Source organism: Lonchura striata, chromosome 15 (assembly GCF_046129695.1).
Source record: "Lonchura striata isolate bLonStr1 chromosome 15, bLonStr1.mat, whole genome shotgun sequence".
NCBI classification, from domain to species: domain Eukaryota; kingdom Metazoa; phylum Chordata; class Aves; order Passeriformes; family Estrildidae; genus Lonchura; species Lonchura striata.
Window position 1 is genome coordinate 10,517,068 of NC_134617.1, and position 18,825 is coordinate 10,535,892.

The 18,825-nt window shown below is 47.2% G+C and overlaps 1 protein-coding gene across 5 annotated transcripts in view; it reads right to left on the reverse strand.

The window, feature by feature from the left end:
* ACSL6 (acyl-CoA synthetase long chain family member 6) overlaps nucleotides 1–14,404 on the reverse strand; it is a 57,881-nt gene extending 43,477 nt beyond the window's left edge. For 3 of the 5 annotated variants that reach the window (XM_021549494.3, XM_021549495.3, XM_031506013.2), the window contains exon 1: nucleotides 14,293–14,404. In XM_021549494.3, coding sequence (XP_021405169.1) covers nucleotides 14,293–14,341 — 49 coding nt within the window. In that variant the 5' untranslated portion in view covers nucleotides 14,342–14,404. Of the gene's footprint in view, nucleotides 1–1,247; nucleotides 1,422–13,721; nucleotides 13,740–14,292 lie in introns of those variants that run through there. The other 2 variants (XM_077786700.1, XM_077786699.1) reach the window with 2 other exon arrangements.
* Nucleotides 14,405–18,825: the final 4,421 nt, after the last annotated feature.

Sequence of the window (18,825 nt, forward strand, 5' to 3'; positions counted from 1 at the left end):
GCTGATCCCAGGGGTGCCCAGGGGTGCTCCAGGCTGTCACCCTGGAGCCCTGCAGTCCACGCGGGACCAACGGGCCGGTTGCCTCCAGCACTGGGAACTCCAGCCAGAGCTGGGCAGGAGCTTTTCCCCCTCTGAGGCTGCTGGAAACACCGGGAAACTGCCAAAGGCACATGTCAGTGACCCCCGAGATCCATCCTGAGTGACCCCGAGATCCATCCTGAGTGACCCCCCGAGAGCCATCCTGAGTGACCCCCCGAGAGCCATCCTGAGTGACCCCCGAGAGCCATCCTGAGTGACCCCCCGAGATCCATCCTGAGGGACCCCCCGAGAGCCATCCTGAGTGACCCCCGAGAGCCATCCTGAGTGACCCCCGAGAGCCATCCTGAGTGACCCCCCGAGATCCATCCTGAGTGACCCCCGAGATCCATCCTGAGTGACCCCGAGATCCGGCCTGAGTGACCCCCGAGATCCATCCTGAGGGACCCCCCGAAAGCCATCCTGAATGACCCTGAGAGCCATCCTGAGTGACCCCCGAGAGCCATCCTGAGTGACCCCGAGATCCATCCTGAATGACCCCCTGAGATCCATCCTGAGTGACCCCGAGATCCATCCTGAATGACCCTGAGAGCCATCCTGAGTGACCCCGAGATCCATCCTGAGGGACCCCGAGATCCATCCTGAGTGACCCCCCGAGATCCATCCTGAGGGACCCCGAGATCCATCCTGAATGACCCCCCGAGATCCATCCTGAGTGACCCCGAGATCCATCCTGAGTGACCCCGACATCCATCCTGAGGGACCCCGAGATCCATCCTGAATGACCCCCCGAGATCCATCCTGAGTGACCCCGAGATCCATCCTGAATGACCCCCCGAGATCCATCCTGAGTGACTCCCCGAGATCCATCCTGAATGACCCCCCGAGATCCATCCTGAGTGACCCCGAGATCCATCCTGAGTGACCCCGAGATCCGTCCCGCACCGTCCCCCGGAACGAGCCCACCCACCCGGCAGCACCGGGGTCTCCGTGCACCGCAGCTCTCCGGCCGCTCGCTTTCTGCGCCTTGGCTTTGCCCGGCATCCCCGAGCCCGGCTCCGGCGGAGCCTGCGGGCCCCGGGAGCCGCCCGGGGATGGGGATCGCGTCTGGAGCCCCCCGGCCCTCCCAGAGCCACCCGAGCCTTGCCGGGCCCCGCTCGGGCCCCGCCGGGCTCGCAGGGAGCAGCGGCTCGGAGCCCCGCCGCACTCACCATCCGCCGGTGCCTCCGCTGCCCGCCCAGCTCATGGCCGGGGCTCTGCCCCGCCGATCCCCGCACAGAACTGCTGACTCCGGGGCGTCCCTCCCCCTCCCATCTGCAAACGGCTGAAAGAAGTTAAGCTTGGCTAATATCGGCTTAGGCTGTATTAGCGCAGCAGCAGCAGCGATGCCCGCTGTAACCCTTGAGGTTCCGCACGCCCAGTGAGGAAAAACGCACCCTCTCCGCGCCTGAATATTGCAGCACTTTCGCACATCTCTGTCATACTGGAGGATTTACAGGCTCGAAGCAACGCTTTTGGGTGTAAAACTGTAAAACCTTTCTGCAACTGCGCGGTTTAAAATTAGAAACGGCTTTTTTTTTTTTTTTTTTTTTTTTTTTTTCTTTAGGAAAAGTCATCCTAAAAGAAAGTTTCTGACACAGAAAGTCTGTGGTACCTCTTCAAGTCTGCTGAACTAGAAACTCCATAGGTCGGATATCGGCAGATAATTAAATGAGCAGATGGGGACAGGACAAAGGGTAATGGCTTCACACTGACAGAGAGCAGGGTTAGATGGGATATTGGGAAGAAATTCTTCCCTGTGAGGGTGGTGAGACATTGGAACAGGCTGGAGAAGCTGGGGGTGCCCCATCCCTGGAAGTGCCCAAGGCCAGGTTGGATGGGGCTTGGAGCAACCTGGTGTCTAGTGGAAGGTGTCCCTGCCCATGGCAGAGGGATTGGAACTGGATGACCTCAAAGGACCCTTCCAACCCAAAACGTTCCGTGATGATAGAGTAGAATAAATACAAATCCTCATAATCAATAAAACAGTAAGAGAGTAACTATTGCCAACATCATCCTTATATTGCTATATGTGTTAAAAGAAAAAACCCAACACCCCGGTATTGCAGCCCAAACCAGGTTTTGTTAATTTACACTCAAAATAACAAGACCAGAACTTTGAATTTCATTTGTCATGGTAAATTACTAACATTTACATTTGAGACATCTGGCTGAGATACTCTCAACTACAAGAACATTCCTTTCAACTGGAAGCCAGCAGTGTCTGATAGCTTCCAACTCCCCACTCCTGAGCAAAGATAACATGGGTGTGCCACCCCGGGCCCCCGGGAGCCTTTGCTCCATATCATCACATTATTTACTGTTCATTTTTCACTGTTCAATTCCTGCTTCGGACTCTGGCTGTTAGGAAGGCATTTGAGGGGTCCTCCTTTCCAGAGGCTAAATATCTGGCATTATTAACACTGAAATTATTGTTTTCCTCAACTCCTTTTTTTCCTGGCTGGATTTCCACAACTGCTTGGCAGAAAAGGGGGGAGGAGAGGGTGAGGAGCTGTCTGAAGACTTACTATTACAATAGTTAACAAAGTTTCTGTCTGACCTGTCCCAAATTTTACTTGTGATATTGGAGTTTGTAATGGAGAATTCTCAAAGAACACTTAATACTCATGAATGAATAGATTATTTAATGAGCTTTCAAGCAAGATTGTCAAATATCACTTCTTTGAGTCACATGGGGGGTGTTCTGCAATCAGGCTTAATTCATCAAAATGCAGGAGTAGGGCAGGGAGTACTAGACTGAATGGTCTGCAGGTGCAAATCAGCATCACAGTGCTGGCTTAATGGGACCTCAGCAATATTCACCAGCTCAGATTCCTGCCTCTTTGTTCTTTATGAGCCACAGCTTGGCAAAATCCTTGTAGTCAGGAAAATATTTCAGGTGTGTGAACAGCCCTGGGCTGGCTAGGTGCTTCAGTGTCAGCAGTCCACAGTCTCACCATTTTTGTGTTCATGCTGAAATGCCCTAAAGGGGACATGGGAATACTGTTTGCAAATGAATATTGGATTAAAACCAACATACTGTGCTATGGAGCTCTTCTTTCAAGCTCCTGCTGGTAAGGGCTGGTCTTGCCTACCAAGATGAAGCTCACCAGGGGCAATATACCCTCAGCAAAAGTGGTGAGATTGTGTAAAACGTGTGTTTCATGGTACAGTCTGACCCTTTTACCTCCTCTGTAAATACCCTGAGCAGTAGCTCCCTTTCTCTTGTTTTGCTTTCATTGCAGTGCATAGCATATAGAGTCACTCTGACATAGCCATTGGAGATATCTGAGGCAGAACAAAGAGAGGAAGATGGATGTGGGCTGCCTATCTTGAGGGAAAAACAATGTAAGCATACTCTAAGTAATAAACTGAATGAAAGCTTTCCCCCTGCCCCAGAATTTTCTGCCAGATAATTTGCAGGGGAGAGTGATGGGGACAGAGCTTTATGGGAAGACAACTGAATTTTTTGGACTCACAGCCGAGAGAAAGCATTGAGAAGGGATATTTATACAAGTACAAAGGAAATTAGACTTCACCTTTTTTGCTCTGTCAGTGAGACCCACCTACCAGTAAAATCAGTGGAAAGACTTCAAATAACTTTTCTGGGTTTTGGCTGAGACCTGACCCATCCAGGAAAAAAAAAAAAAAATACGACGTATCAGTAAATCACAGTGCATTTAATGCTCCCAGACAAAGTTAAAGAGCTCTATAAAAGAGAGTAATCTATGGAATTTCTCTATGTTTTTATACTTTATCAAAATTAATGAGAAATGCAGATTAAGATTGAATTTTAAACATTGCTGCTTATAGCCAGAATACAGGATACGACATGTGTAATGGTTTTAAACTAAAAGATAGCCAATTCAGATATAAGGAATGATTTTTTATAAGGAAGGTGATGACACACTGGCACAGGTTGCCCAGAGCAGCTAGGAATGGCTCAGCCTGAAAATATTCAAGGTGAGGTAGGACAGGGCTTGGTACAACCTGGTCTAGTTGAAGATGTCTGCTCATTGTAGGGGCATTAAACTAGATGAATTTTAAAGGTCCTTTCCAACACAAATTATTCTATGACTTTACATAGAGTCATCAGAGCAGCTAAATGAAGCTGTACCACCAGGAAACCACACAGAGCTGAGATAGTCTGGGAGCTTCCATTGCTTTATGGAAAAGTTCCACTTCAAAAAATTCTGAGCATAACTCAAAAAAACCCAGTTGCTGCTATGGTTTTCAGGACATTCCCATAAACCAGAGCGATAGCTTCAGTTACAGAACAGAAATCTGCCAACAGTATCTCTACATTCCTGAAGGCCCATCCATGGAAAACTGTGCCTCAAGTAGAAATAAAAAAACACCACTAATTCAAATAATGTGTAAGAAAGGGGAACTTTACTGCTTTGTGTGTCTTTTTAGTAGTCTCTTTTCTATATCTTCTGGTCAGATACTACACTTTTATGTTTATACAGCCCACATTTTTGACCACTTCCAAAGAGCAGTAGGAAGAAAGCATACAGCACAAAGAGAGGATTAATGGAATAATTAGGAACATTAATATTATGTTACTGGCCAAGTGTTTCTGCCTCCTCCTCTCCCTCTAGCCCTCAATTTCCTTACACCACAGGAATGCCAAGTGATGGCAAGGTAACAAAAATAAACCCATGATGATGAATTTATTGCTTATGCATCTCTTCCCAGCTGTCATCCTCAGAATATTTTACAGGCACCCAGAAGTAGTCTCCACATTGCAGCTGAGCATGGTAGGTGCAGCACACAGTGAGGTGCAGGGGCCGTGTCCTGGCCCAGTCCAAGGGGGTCTCTCCTGCACCCTGGCATGTCAGCAGGGCTGGCATCACCAGCCAGAGACCCCAACCACATCCCACACCCAGCTCCTGTTCCCCTGGCAGCAAGGGCCTGGAAAATGAGGGAAAAGTAGGGATGTGGCATCATCTCATGGAGGGTTTTTCAGAAATCTGTAGTTGGGCTGTGATTTGAGATGTCCTTAAATATTCCAAATTAAACACTTTGCTGATTTTTTTTTTTTTTTTTTTTTTTTTTTGTCCTGGCACTAATAACAAGCAGTTACATTGTTTGAATGATTTTTAAACACACGGTTTATGTTTCAGGATCTTTGTTGTTGCTTCAGGGTTTTTTATTTATTTTGTTAACTAAAGCAGCAATTAGGTTATTTCTGTTTTTGTTTCTAGAAAGTTCCCTTTCCTGATCACACACCCTGAAGCACCCTGCACCCTTCTGTGCCTGACACTGCTGTAACTTGCTTTTGCTCTCCTGTTTTCACAGGTACTTTCAAGTCACCCTGAAGACATTTCTGTCCATGCTAAATTTTGCAAACTCTCTTCAAGTCAGTCTGTGGCTCCATATAAGTGAATTTTCAGTTCAAATGTAAATAGCACATTTTTGCTGACTTCTGTCAGGGCTTTGCCTGTCTCCAGCCTTCTTCCCCATACCTGCTGCAAAAACAGCCTTAAAATCTCTTTTTTGGGGATATTTTAAGCCTCCAAAATGCTGGAACAGGGTTCGGGTTCTAAAGGGTTACAATGGAGGGGGCCCCCAGTCGGCTCATTCTGCAGTCTCAATGACACGGAGCTTTTGCCTTTTCAAATATATTTAACCAAGTAAAGTGAATAGAGGATATGTAAATGCCTTTCCTGAAAGGAAACACAGCCCTGAATTGTTGTTGGCAGGTCAGAGCATCACACCACACTCAGCAGCCTCTCAGCTGCGGGATATTCAGGCTGGAGGAGGTGGCGGCACAAAAAGACCCTTTTCAAGCAGAAAAAAAAGCAGAACTTGGGTATTCCAAGGAGACAGAGGGAGGAGGTCACTGGCGACGCTGCTCCAGCATCTCAAAACCCTGGTTCCCTGTGAAGGTGCTGAGGCCCTGGCACAGGTTGCCCAGAGAAGCTGTGGCTGCCCCATTCCTGGAAGTGTCCAAGACCAGGTGGGACAGGGCTTGGAGCAGCCTGGGACAGTGGCAGGTGTCCCTGCCCTGTAGCAACATGAGTGAGTGTGCAAGGGAGACCCACAGTGAACAAAGGTTCAGGGGACATCAGGACACTGGCACAACTTGGGTGAGCTTTTACAAGCTGGTGCTCACAGGCTAGCCACAAGCTGCTCTCAGCTCCAAGGAGCTATTTGAACAGTCGGCTGAAGAAAAGATAATTCTGAATGAGATTACCTGGAGTTATGGAGAAGTGTTTTACCTAAAACTGAGCTGTATTGGCATCTTGGTTTGAAAGGCAGGTGTCTGCCAAGGAAGGCAGAAACCTCCCTTGGAATGGAAAATATGCCCCCCTTCCCTCCGAATTAGTAGAAATTTCAGATTAAGGGGCTTCCAGGCAAAGACATGGAAAGCAATAGCAGTTCTTTACGCGTGTGTGAGCAGGCAAACCAAGCACAGCAGCGGCGGCCAGCGCTCAGAGCCGCTGCGCTGGCCCAGCCTGTCCCTGCGCTGCAGTTCCGCGCACGGCCAGCGGGGGCGCCGCTGGCTCCCGGCCGCGCGGGCGGGGCAGGGATTCCCCGGGGCGCCTGCGGGGGGCGCTGCGGAGGGAGCGGAGAGGGGAGCGCCCGGGGGCAGCCGGGCCGGCGCCCTCCGGAATGTGGAACGGCAGCGGGCACAGCCTCGGAGCGGCGCTGGAACGGCTCAGCCCCGCACACCCGCGCTGGCAAACAACGTGTAGCACTGAGCCCTAAGCGGTGGCAGAGGCAGAAGCACCACGGGGTCCTGGCAGGCGCTGGGTGTCCTACTAAAATGTAGCAAAAACACGCAAAATAACGGCAAAAAAACGGCCGCGGCTGTGCAGCAGCAGCCAGGCTCCCGCAAACAGCTGGGAGAGGCTCCCTCAGAGGGGCTCAGGGCTCTGGGTTTTCCCCTGGGGCACCCAGTACATGCTGAGAGCCCTTTTCCAGTGATGTCAGGTGTTGACGAGGTTTAACCACTGCTCCTACAAGCTAAGGCTCACCCACGGTGAGAAGTAGTAAAAGACTGAACTGCTGGAAAGTTTATAACTTTTACATTTTTATTTTGTCTCTCTAGTTACGCTTGTCTTGACTTTACCTTGGAGAAAGGAATTTTCTTTAGGTTTTTTCGGGAGATGTAACATCACTCTAAGGAGATGAGCTTAGCATACCATCAGATTTGGAGAAGCCCAAAGATACCCAGAAAGATAAAAGGCCACGGAACATTTAACAGAATGTGGCCACCTACAGAACATCCACCATCACAGGCCACCTCTTGCAACGTCACAGCCACCTCTTGCAACGGTGAAGACATCTGGTCCGGGAAAGGACTGATAAGAAAATCAAAGAACCAAGATCTAACTAATCAGAAGCAAAGAAATTTGGATCCAATGGAAAACTGAACACTAGGGGTTGCTCAACTCTAGACCAATGTACTTTGAAGCAGTGCCACTCTTTGGGTTTTGACTGTATAAAATTTGGGGAGAAATCCTGCAGACATGTGTCATGGAATGATTCTCTCTGCACACCCAGTCTACGTATGGATGAGATTATTTCTGTGGTCAGATCAATATCTTGGCCAGAATAAATCCCCTCCTCCTCCTCCCACCCACAGATTTTGTTCTCTTAAGAACCAGTTGTTATCATCTCTTGGGCATCAAATGGTACAAAATTCCCTGAGAGAAAAAAAAAGGGAAAATCCCAATCTCCGGCAGTTGGCGATACTAAATAAAGTATATTTAACATTTCAAAAGGGCTTCTGATATATTTGTCTTTTTTTGTCCATCATTGCGAAGACTTTTACAACAAACTAAATAATATCCTCTCCACTTCTTATAACTAAGCATTTCTGAAAAGAAGACATTAAGTCTGCATCATTCCTGCCTTCTATAATTTGACTGCTTAGATCACCTCCAACTCACTTCAATCAACAGCAGGATGATTGACTCTTTCCTAGATAATTTTCCAAAGGAGAAAAAAAAAAAAAGTTAGATCAATTTAGCAATCTGCGTGCTGGTTCCTGTGCTGAACAGCTCATACTTGCCTTTGGAGATGGGGGAAAAAAAGAATGCCAGCTTAGCAAAGGTCTCAGTGCTTTCCCTGCTGTAGCTTTTGGCTGGGGCCATCTAGCAGTGAGTGGGACACCCCAGCGGTCACAGCGATGTCACTATGGCTCCTGATGCTGATTTTAGGGAATTCATAGCCCTTGGAAAGGAGTTGCTTGTTGCTCTGGAGGCAAAGAGGAGCAGGACTCTGACTCTTACCCTGTGCAGGCCCTTCCCTGAGAAGGTTGTTCCTGAGCTCCTGTCCCTCCCTAGGCACCATCACTGGCCCAGATGGGTGGGCACAGCCCAGGGCTGCTCTACCTTGTGCACAGGGGCAGCTCAGCCTCAATTTCCTAATGGCTGGTGGGAGAAGGAAAGGTCATTTCAGCCAGCCCCTTTGATTCTCAGCCATGAACAAGCACAGTGGCTTGCCCAGGAAAGAAGGTGAAAGCTGTGCAATTTTCTGTCCAACAGCAGGTCAAGCAGTGGCCCAAAGTGAGCTGTGGTGCCTTCTGCACCCATCCACCCACTGCCCGTGCTCTCAGCAGGGAAATCCCATCCTTTCCAATGGCAAAAGAAGCCAGGATAAAGAGGGGGCACAGCCCCAGGAGCAGATAGGATGGGGCAGATCTGCCACATGAGCAACTGTCCCAGAGAGGAGGCTGTGCCATTGTCTGGGGTGAACACATCGGGGAAAAAGAAATAGCATGGCTGAGACATCATATTGGCATCCAATTAAGCAGGATCTGGATTAGTCATAAGCAAATCTGAGAGGAAACTTGGAAGATTTTCTAGTAGTTTCTAAAACTTTCCCACATGAAAGTATGTTCACAGCAGGGAGTCACACTTCTGTGGAAAAATCAGCTTACATAGCACCACACACCAGGTTCCTGCCACCTCAGTGCTTCTTCTTCTTGATCCAAAGTTATATCTTAATAATTACAGAATAATAGAATCATTATGGTTGGAAAAACCCTCAAAAGTCATTGAGACCAATGATAAATCCAGCACTGCTAAGCCCACCACTAAATTACATCCCCTAGCACCACATCTATATGTGTCTTGAACACTTGCAGGGACAACAGCTCCAGTACTTCACTGGGCAACCTGTTCCAATGTCTGACCACCCCTCTCATGAAGAAATTTTTCCTGATATCTAACTTAAACCTCCTCTAGCAGAACACAAAATCCCATTGCAGTGACTGATCTGACTGATAGCTTTGGAGTGGCTGTCCTTCTGTGGTCAAAACACAAACTCAGGCAGCCAGGTGGAGCAACCAAGTATCTGTTCCCAGGTGTGGGACTGATGCTCCCCTCCTTGCCATCATCAAAACTCTCAGCAGTGAAAGCAGTGAGAGGTCTCTTAGAATCTGGCCACTAAAAGATGGATTTACACAGGTAACCCTCCACCTCTGCCACAGGCAACAGTGGACAAAAGACCCTCTGCTGGGGTTGTTTTTCCGAATAACCCAGCATTTGGAATTTTTGCTCCTGGGCCAAGTGACACACTTGACCTCAGAGGGAAAAGTCACCTAAAAAGCCCCAGGTGCCTTTGGAGCATTTTACTCTCAAAGAGGTCAACTCATCCAGCACAGATTTTGCAGCTTGACTGCACAGTGCTTAGTGGAAACTCCTCACTGCAGTTCACATGTGGTGTCTCTGAGATTTTATCTACACAACCAAAGCCACTTTGTTGAGCAAATGGAAATGTGAGCTGCAGTCTTGCAAAACCATGGCACACAGGTCTGAACAAAAAGGCTTTTCCTCCCTGAACTGGGGCTTTCCTAGAGAAACCATGGTTTCCATTGAATGACACACTTTTTTTTGACAAGTGATAATCTCTTCCTGTGGTGTGGAAGAAAATGACTTGGACAGGTTGGTTGGATTTAGCTTCTTTCCACGTTCATGAGATTGGAATATCCCACACAACACAGAAGACAGAAAAACCCCCTGTGTGGCTGATTAATTTGGGGGTTGTGGGGAATCACCATGGGGTCTTGCCAAAACCGTGCTGTGGACTCAGCCCAGGACTAGAAGGGGCTGGATTTTCAGCCATGCTTTTCTGAATTATCTGCTATACACTGCAGCTGCAGCAGCTACATCACTGCTTGCAAAAGCCCAGGCAGAGAGTAAAGGGTGCTGAAGTGTGGCTGCAGCAGGGAGCTGGGGACCAGGTCACAGGTGCTGAACTGCCCCTGTGGCTTTGACACACTTTCCTGACTAAAATTCCCCACTCATCCCAGTGTCTTACTTTCTCACCACCAGCTACTATCTTTTCCATAGTGCTGTCTTCAGCAGGATGGTAAAATATTTATAATTTTACCTATATACAGAGTATAGGAAGAAGCAGAATGAGGCAAAGCCCCTGGTCTGCTTCCTCATCCACCTTCCCTCCTCAGGTCACCGGGGAGGCTCTGTGACAATGTTTATGGTGCAAGGAGGCTTGACACAGCAAATGACTTACCATCAGTAAGTGGCACTCTACAATAAATCCAAGCCCAGCAAAACATTTCCCTGTATCATGCTGTACGGAATCATCGCTCAGTTCCTTGAAGTCTCCAAAAAGGAGATTTGCAAAAACTCTGAATCAGCATATCTGGGAAGAAAAGCTCCTGGAGAGCCAATCATGGCTCACAGCAAAATGCAGGAGAGTGTGGAAAGGAGTGTGAGGGTCCCTGCTGGGGATGAATGGATTTTATGTGTATATTTCAAGCATTCTTACATGTATTTTTCATAGTCACATGCTGTCTGATACACCTTTCTCCACTCTATTTGAGTGGTTTCACAGGGTAAGAAGGTATCTGGGTTCCTGAGCTCTGTAAACCCTCCTGCTCAGTGGGAGAAGAGGTGAGAGGATGAAGCAGTTTGGACCACCAGAGGGGACAAGACCAGTGAGCTGCAGGAGTGGAGACCTGCACTGTCCCTCCTCTGAGCTGTCCCTGCTCCTGGCACCCACAGCCCTGAGGGGACAACAGCAGGGACAGATGGGTCCCCAGTGCCAAGGACATGCAGGGCTTTGGCTTTGCACAGTAGCACAAGAGGCAGAAATAGCAGTGAAGGAAGAAACCTCATTACTTGTATTGGCCCATCCCCAAAGAATATATGCAGAGCGCTTAAAAATAAAATAACAAATTAACAAATTCTTTCATGTTGATTTCTGATCAAGAAAGGGGGTGATTAGGTTATTTTATTTGGGTCTATATGAAAAAATAATGTAGCAAAGTTAAGAACAAAGCCATGGGAAAAGAGCTGCCCTGGATGCCTGCCTCACCATCTCTTTCCATCTCACCCAGACTTGCCTCCAGTTACCTTTAAGACATCCAGGTGCTGATTGCAACTGTGCAGTGCTGAAAGAAGAACAAGGTATTTCTCTCAAAGTGCTCTCAGAAATGGACTCACGATTAAACATTTAAACCCTCTGGTGCTCCACAGTATTTGGTGACATCAAAAGGGCAATTATACTCTTACTGATGTAATGTTGTATTTCTTTGTTTCTGGCTCACTCACAAGTCAGCTTTCCTATTTCTGAGGGTATTCAGTTCATTCAGTTTACCATCTGTCTTCAAAGTTTCTCTCCTATTTTTATTACTTGAATGTAATTGTAATATTCATAGTTCTATTGTTGAGACAAGAATCAAATAAAGTCCAGATTAGTCAGGAGCAGCAGAGAAAAATTGCTATGTCCTATCTTTTCCTGTGAGGTAGCAGGGAAATCCAAATATATCTAATCTTTCCTTTTGATAGTATCTAGCAAATGTTCAAATGGAGCAGTAATAGAAGGATGGAGAATATAAGCAACTAAATATACTTCAACCAACATCATGAGCTTTGCCTCCAGTGCAGCACCTGGCACTCCACAGGCTGGGCTGAGCAGCCTTGGGCATCTCCTCTGTACACAAAGCATCACCAAGGACTCCTGTGTCGCAGCATGAGAGCCAGGATCAGGAGTGGGATTGTACAAGTCTATTGTAACCTCAGATGAACCTCCTAGCCCTTTACAAACAAGCACTGAGAAATGTTTGGAGATGCACTTGCTGCTGGTGGGAAGGGACACTGATGGCAGATTTCCCTTCTTGTGCCTCCACATGAAGGCAGGTGCCTGCCTGGCCCCCAGCTGCTGCCAGGAGGCAAGAGAACAAAGACTTCTTTTCTGTAAGGCAGGACTGACAGGGCATGCAAGAGGCTCATGGCTACAGCCACATGAAAGAGAAGAGTAGAGGGGTAAAAATAGGAAATCCCAGAGATTCAAAGGGTAAGGTGAACTTTTGGACAATTTCAACCAAACCAGCAATGTTCAAATCCCTAAGGGAATTTGCCATTAGATTTGTGCTTTGTTTAGTATAGCACTCTCTGCTTCCATCAGACCATCTAAGACTGCAGAGTAGGAAATAATTGGCTTTGTCTTTCACTAACTTCTATCATTATTTCATTGAGATAAACATTATAAACCTGTTCTCAACTTATTAAAACTTTTCTAATGGCATCAGAAATTAATTTGAATTAAAGAAGAATGCTTCACTGGGATGTAACGGCCAAGGAGCCCCTTGTTCAGTAAATCAGCACAGCCATGGTGACTCCTTTGCAACATGACTGATGGGATGGGGCCACCAGAAAGCCAAAACCAGACACGAGAGCAGCAGCTGCTGCCAGGTCAGGCAGAGCCATTGGATCTCTGGTGGGATCTGTCTCCCAGAGATCACCTGTGGTGGCATCCGTCTCAGTGCCACTGCGAGAGGCAATAACAGCACACCTCTCATCTGAGGGCACCTATTCTGCAGACAGAAACATTGGGCCAAAGTCATGTCCATGCTAAAATAAAGAGAGCACAGCATTAAGTGCCCAGACACACAATTTGGGATAGCCAGATGCACAAGAGATAGGAGGTGGGACACAGCAGAAACACTGAGATGTGAAGCATAGAAATCAATAGCTCAGGGCAGATGTGGAGGACTGAGGGTAGGAGCTTACACAGGAGATCTGTTCCCAGTGGGTCCTGTTCTCCTGCTGTTATCATAAACAAGCCTGGTGCAACCAGTAATGTGACTCAGGGCAGTCCCTGGGGCCTTGGGCCCAAAATAGAGTGACAAACATTTGCCCACAGCTTCCCAGCCAAGTCCTCCTTTCTGTTTCACCCATGTAATTCCCTCTGGGCCATATTTCACCACATGAGTTTTGCTACAGTTCTAAAGCAGCTGATTTAAGCTGCTGATATAAGTAGCTGTAAGGCCACTGCCTTTAATGAGAGCCACCAGGATATTTTCAGAGGCAAATTCAGGCTAGCAATCTTAGGTTCCCTTTTTTTCAGTGCGAAACATCCTTTTTCATAATCAAAAATAGCAAGTAGACATGAACATAAACAATTACAATCTTTTCCATTTTCAACACTCCCCTCAGAACATCTACTTAATGATGTTAAGATGTTGTCTTTTAAAATAATTTTCCCCTTTGCACTTCTTCTCCTTGGAAGTCTGCCTGTCTAGAGGGAAGCTCTTTGATACATAAAGGGGAAAATAGCACAGACACTGAACATTACCTTTCTTTAGAAAAGACACTTCACACAGATTCAAAGGACTCAATTTCAAATCAGCACAGCAGATCAATTCAAGATGAACCTTTAAATACCTTACAGAAATCCTCCTGTTTCAGACTTGCAAGAATTTCCTAATGCAGACCCACTTGGAATCGTCACTGCCTGCCCACAAAACAATGGGATCCAGCATCACCCTCTGCCCATCAGCTCTCAACACGCCCATACCGCTCCAAGCGCGCCGCCCAGCTTCACATGCCCACTACAGACAAAGTGCCCCAACAAATTTACCGGAGATGGGCACAAACCAGCAGGAGTGTTGGAGAGATATTATGTAATGCACCCGCCGAGCTCTCTGCACCGCCGCCGTAGCGGCCCGTGGTGCCGGCGCTCGGCCGCACGCATCGCGCCGAGGATCGTGCCATCCCCATGCTCCCGCCCGCCTCCTCCCTTTACAGAGCTCGGAATACCCTTTATCCCGGAGCAGGGCCGGCCATGGGGAGCCAGACCGCGGGCCCGGGGCCGCTTGGGAGGCTTCGGGCCGGTGCCACCCTGGCAAGGCGGGGAGCGGGTCCCCACCCGCTGCGGAGAAAGAAAGAGGGAACAGGGAGAGGGGCGGGGAGAGGGACAGAGCCGGCCGGCGAGGCGGGTCGGGGGAGCACTCACCCAGCAGCAGCCAGCCCGAGCCCGCGGAGCCCAGGAGCGGGGCGAGCATCCCTGCGGCGCGGCCCCGCGCCCGCTCCGCGCACTGCGGCGCGCACTGCGCACCCGCGCCCGCTCCGCCGCGCACTGCCCGCCGCTCCCCCGGCGGAGGGCGGTGTTTGGAGCAGCCCTCCTCCTCTCCCCATCCATCCGAGCCCTCCAGATCCCTCCTAAAAGGGAGAGAGCATCCCTGCACCCTCGCATCCGTGAGCGGCGGCGGGGGGAGCCGGGGGGAGAAACTTACTCCTTTATAGCCTTCTTCTCACCTTTGGCCGAGGAAATTGCAGCTGGACGGTGACCTGCGCAGCAGCGGTACTAAAGATGATCAGAGATGCTGAAACACAGCCAGATTCATCGGCAGAGACAGCTCGGCATTGCCTTTAGACATATCATCATACAGCTTGTGGCTACTTAAAAAAAATAATACACAATCTGTGTGTGATACTAAATGTAGAGAGGAGAGAAGAGCAGGTTTGTGCTCTTGACTGTTCCCTGAACAAGCTAATTGTAAAAAACCTCATGTCCCAGCTCCATGGTACATGAAGGGCTTTGCAGAAGAAGGTGTTAAAAGGGCTGCACCGCCGGTGAGAGCACGTCTTGCATCCCTCTGGTGATCAGAGTGGCAGCGGAGTAAACAGGGTGGGAGTGCCAAAGGGTAGAAGAGATGCTGTCTTTTTATTCAGCCCTTTGAGTCTCTAACATGGCAGGTCTGCACAGTAGGCAGAACTGCTTCTTCCAAGCTGTGATATGCAGTTGTTTAACTCTTTGGGAATATAGGCCAAGATACACCAATAAAATTCCCTGTTTGTACCAGGAATTAGCACTAGTTCAGGTATGGTTACAGCTGTGAAGGGCACACATTTCTTTTGCAGATAAAAGCTTTTGGTTTTCCCAAAGGTGAAAATTAAACATATGAAAACGAAGAATTTCTATTCCATGATAAAAAAAAAAAAAATCATCATGTGGTTTCCTTCTGATTCAATATGTGAAGGATCTAAAAAACTTCCTGTGTACAGAAGCCCAGCAGCTGATTAAACCTGATGTAATTTATATTAGAGCCATCACTGCCCACTCCTGAAAGCTGTTATGAAATTGCCATGTCCCTTTTAGTCAAGGGCTCTTTGTCTTTCAAGACACACAGTCTCAAGGCAGAAAACCATCATCAAGCATTCTAACAAGTGAGCTGGAAACCAAAGAGTACTGTATGTGCTTCCTCAGACTGCAAATCTCATAGTAAATGCCTCTAAAGCAATTGGGATTTCAGCGACACGTTGAAGTGCCATCAAATCAAATATAACAGCTATAAAATAGGACTTGGCAAAATCATTTCTACTGTCATCTGTTTTGCTTGAGAGTGAGATAGATTATAGATTAAATACTGCACAATCTAATTAACTTAAGAACATTTGTAGCCTATTCCTACAGCCTTCTCTTTCTTGAGAAAGAAAAACAGTTTCTACATCAATTTTTACCTGCCTCTCTGGCATTTTTTGTGCTGCAAGGCTGTTAGCATGTCTCATCTTCTGTAGGCTACCTGTAGTTCCTGTGTCTAAGCAAGCCCAGACTTCTCCTTGAACCACCAGTGGCATTAAGTGAGCCTTGCTTCTGGACTCCTGAAATCTGTTAGCTGGAAATTGCAATATTGAAGCCAACCGATACAACAAAACAAATTGTCCTAGAAATATTCAGGGTGGGACAGAGCTCTGAACAACATGATCTAGTTGAAGATGTCCCTGCTCACAGCAGAGGAGTTGTACTAGATGACCTTTAAAGGTCCCTTCCAACCCAAAATATTCTATGATTCGGGATGTCTTGATCTTTGAGGAGGTGAGTATTTTAAAATAATACTTCCTTAGGGAAGTTAAGGGATCAGAGGAAACTGGCTGAAGAGTACCAGCTCCCAAAACTTCACTAAGATTGATGCAAACAGATCTGTGCATGCAGTTGCACAATGAGTCCTGGAAACACCTTTTGTTTATCTACCATGTGAGTCTAGATCATTGGCATGACAAATCCCACCTGTACCTCCATGCCCTTGCTTTGGGGAGCCGCCAGGTGTCTGCCTATGCTCTGCAAAGCTGAGCTTTCCTGACCTCAGCATCTCCTGCAGCAGCTCCTCCAAGTCCTACACAGATTAAAAAAAAAACAAGTGACTTCCTGTGTTTCACCACAAACTTCCTGCCTCTTTGCAGAGTTCTCATAAACCTCTCTCTAATTCTTGACTTTAAAACCTTTGCTGGCTTTCTACTTCTCTGTAACTACAGTCCAGGGCAAACTTGGCTAAACTGATTATCAAAAGGCCCACCTACAGTTTTCTGAAATTGTCCACACCTCAACAGCAGTTTAAGTGCTCTCACTTACTGGTATAACAGCAATGGATGTTCTGTCTTTGGAGGTGTCACAGTGACAGACACCTGTCAAAATGATGCTGAAATTTTCCGTGCTAGGAAACCACCCAGAATCTTACGATTCACAGAAGTGCCCAAAATCACTACTACAGCAGAGCTATCTCTCCTGCAGGGGACCTTCAGCCACCAAGATATTAAAGCCACCACCAGCATGACCTTCCTAATTGTCAGAGCAGATAGCAACATCAAAAAAAGAACTGGCCAAGGAATCTGAGCTTACACCTCTCTGAAGTACGTTAAGTTTTCCAATCCACACAGAAGCTGTTACTACCAGAACTCTCATCTCTTCTGTTTGCATCACATCCAAGGTTGGGTTATAGAGAACATGCACTCTATCACCTCCCCATGAATGCAAAGCAGTTCCTACTTTCTCTTACAATTAGACACAACAACATTAGCCTAGCTGGGACTTGACCCGAGAAACACTAATATAAAAAACCTTCAGAAGTATTCCATTCTGTTAAATATTTTAAAAAGTATATGTAGTTCAAGCTGAGATTTACATGATTTTAATTTCAAATTTTTCAGTCTGTCCTCACTCCCAACCAGCTGGTAAATAGTTACTATGGCAGCACCTAATGCAGAGTGACTCAGCACTCCCTCACATTCCAGTAGCAGCACTGCCTACCATTCTGGTTTCTTACAATTATAACCTTGTCTTCTCCTTAATGTTTCATTGCAAAATTATGATGTTTAAAATATCATTATTTCCTTATGAAACTCAGCATTTATTGGTGGAATCAATGCAAGAATCTGCTAAATAAAGATCATACCTATTCAGGATGCTATTTCAGCTTTCCTTTTGTGTTGATCACAAAGATGTTTGAATTTTTTCCATAATTTCTCAGTGTTTCTTTGGAGCTTTATATTGCCAAGTGAGCTTGCCTCATATCAAACCACAACACACCGGCTCCAAAATATCCCTGTCTCATTGTGAGCAGAAGGTCCCCTTCCCTTTGTTAATGTTGAAAGCTCCTTGCTTTCTGTTCCTGTGGGGTTTTTTAAATTTACCTTGCTTTGAAGGTTGTATTTACACTTCGAGTCGTCTCTATTATCCTTTCTTTGGATTTCAGTTCAACCCAGAGGTGACTAAACAACCTGTTACCGTTGTTACCAAAACTCTTTGAGAGTGACCACCAGCCTATTCTTTATCTACTACAGTCATACAATTTATCAAGTGTAAGAGCATGAAAAGTCCACAACTCATCAATTGGCAAGTCATCAATTTAGAAGATTTTTTTTTTTATAACAGTGAAATTTGCAAAGTCTGTGGTTTCCCATCTCATGGTTGGATTTCCCCAGAACTAGAAGGGTGTGAACTCTCCCATCATGGAGTTTTCTGTCACTGAGGTAGTTGTTTTACTGTATTATGACATTCTGGAAGAAAGTGACTTTAAAGCTGCCGGCTGGGGATCTCAGCTGAGTTAGTTTCGCAACTTTAATTTTCTAAAATTGAAGCTGACAGATTTATGGCAATTAATACAGCAAATATATGTGAAAAGAGTTAAGGTGTTTTTTCAGTACACTTTATGAACATTAAGATAGTTATTTTAGATCTGGAATGCAAAACATGTCTGAGGAAGAAGAATTATTCTCTCCAGCCCTGCAGGCATCTTTCACTCTTTTCTCAGCTATTCCAAGCCCTCCCAACCCTGACACCACACAGGAAGCTCGAGGCCCTTCCCACCGGGTGCTGCCAGCGGGTGTTTCCCCGCCTGCCCTGCTCGGGGGTCTGCAAAGACCCGATAAATGAGGAGATGCTGGCTGGGGCACCGCGGTGCCCGGGGCTCAGGCACCTGCAGCACCACGGACAGCGGCAGCGCAGTAATTGGCCTTGCTCATTAACAAACCCGTTCTTTGCCCCGTCAAATCGCTGGAGGTTCGGGGGGACTCCCTGCTGTGTTCCACGTTATTCCCAACATCAGAGATAGTGTGGCAGCAGCTCTCTGGCCACAGGCAGCAACAGGCACAACTTTCCCAGGCATTGTCCTGGGAAAGGCTGTGAGAAGATCAGAGAAAAGAATGAGAAACAATTCTTATCTTCACTTGCTGCACCTGCTGTTGTGAACATGTGGAATGTGTTATGGAG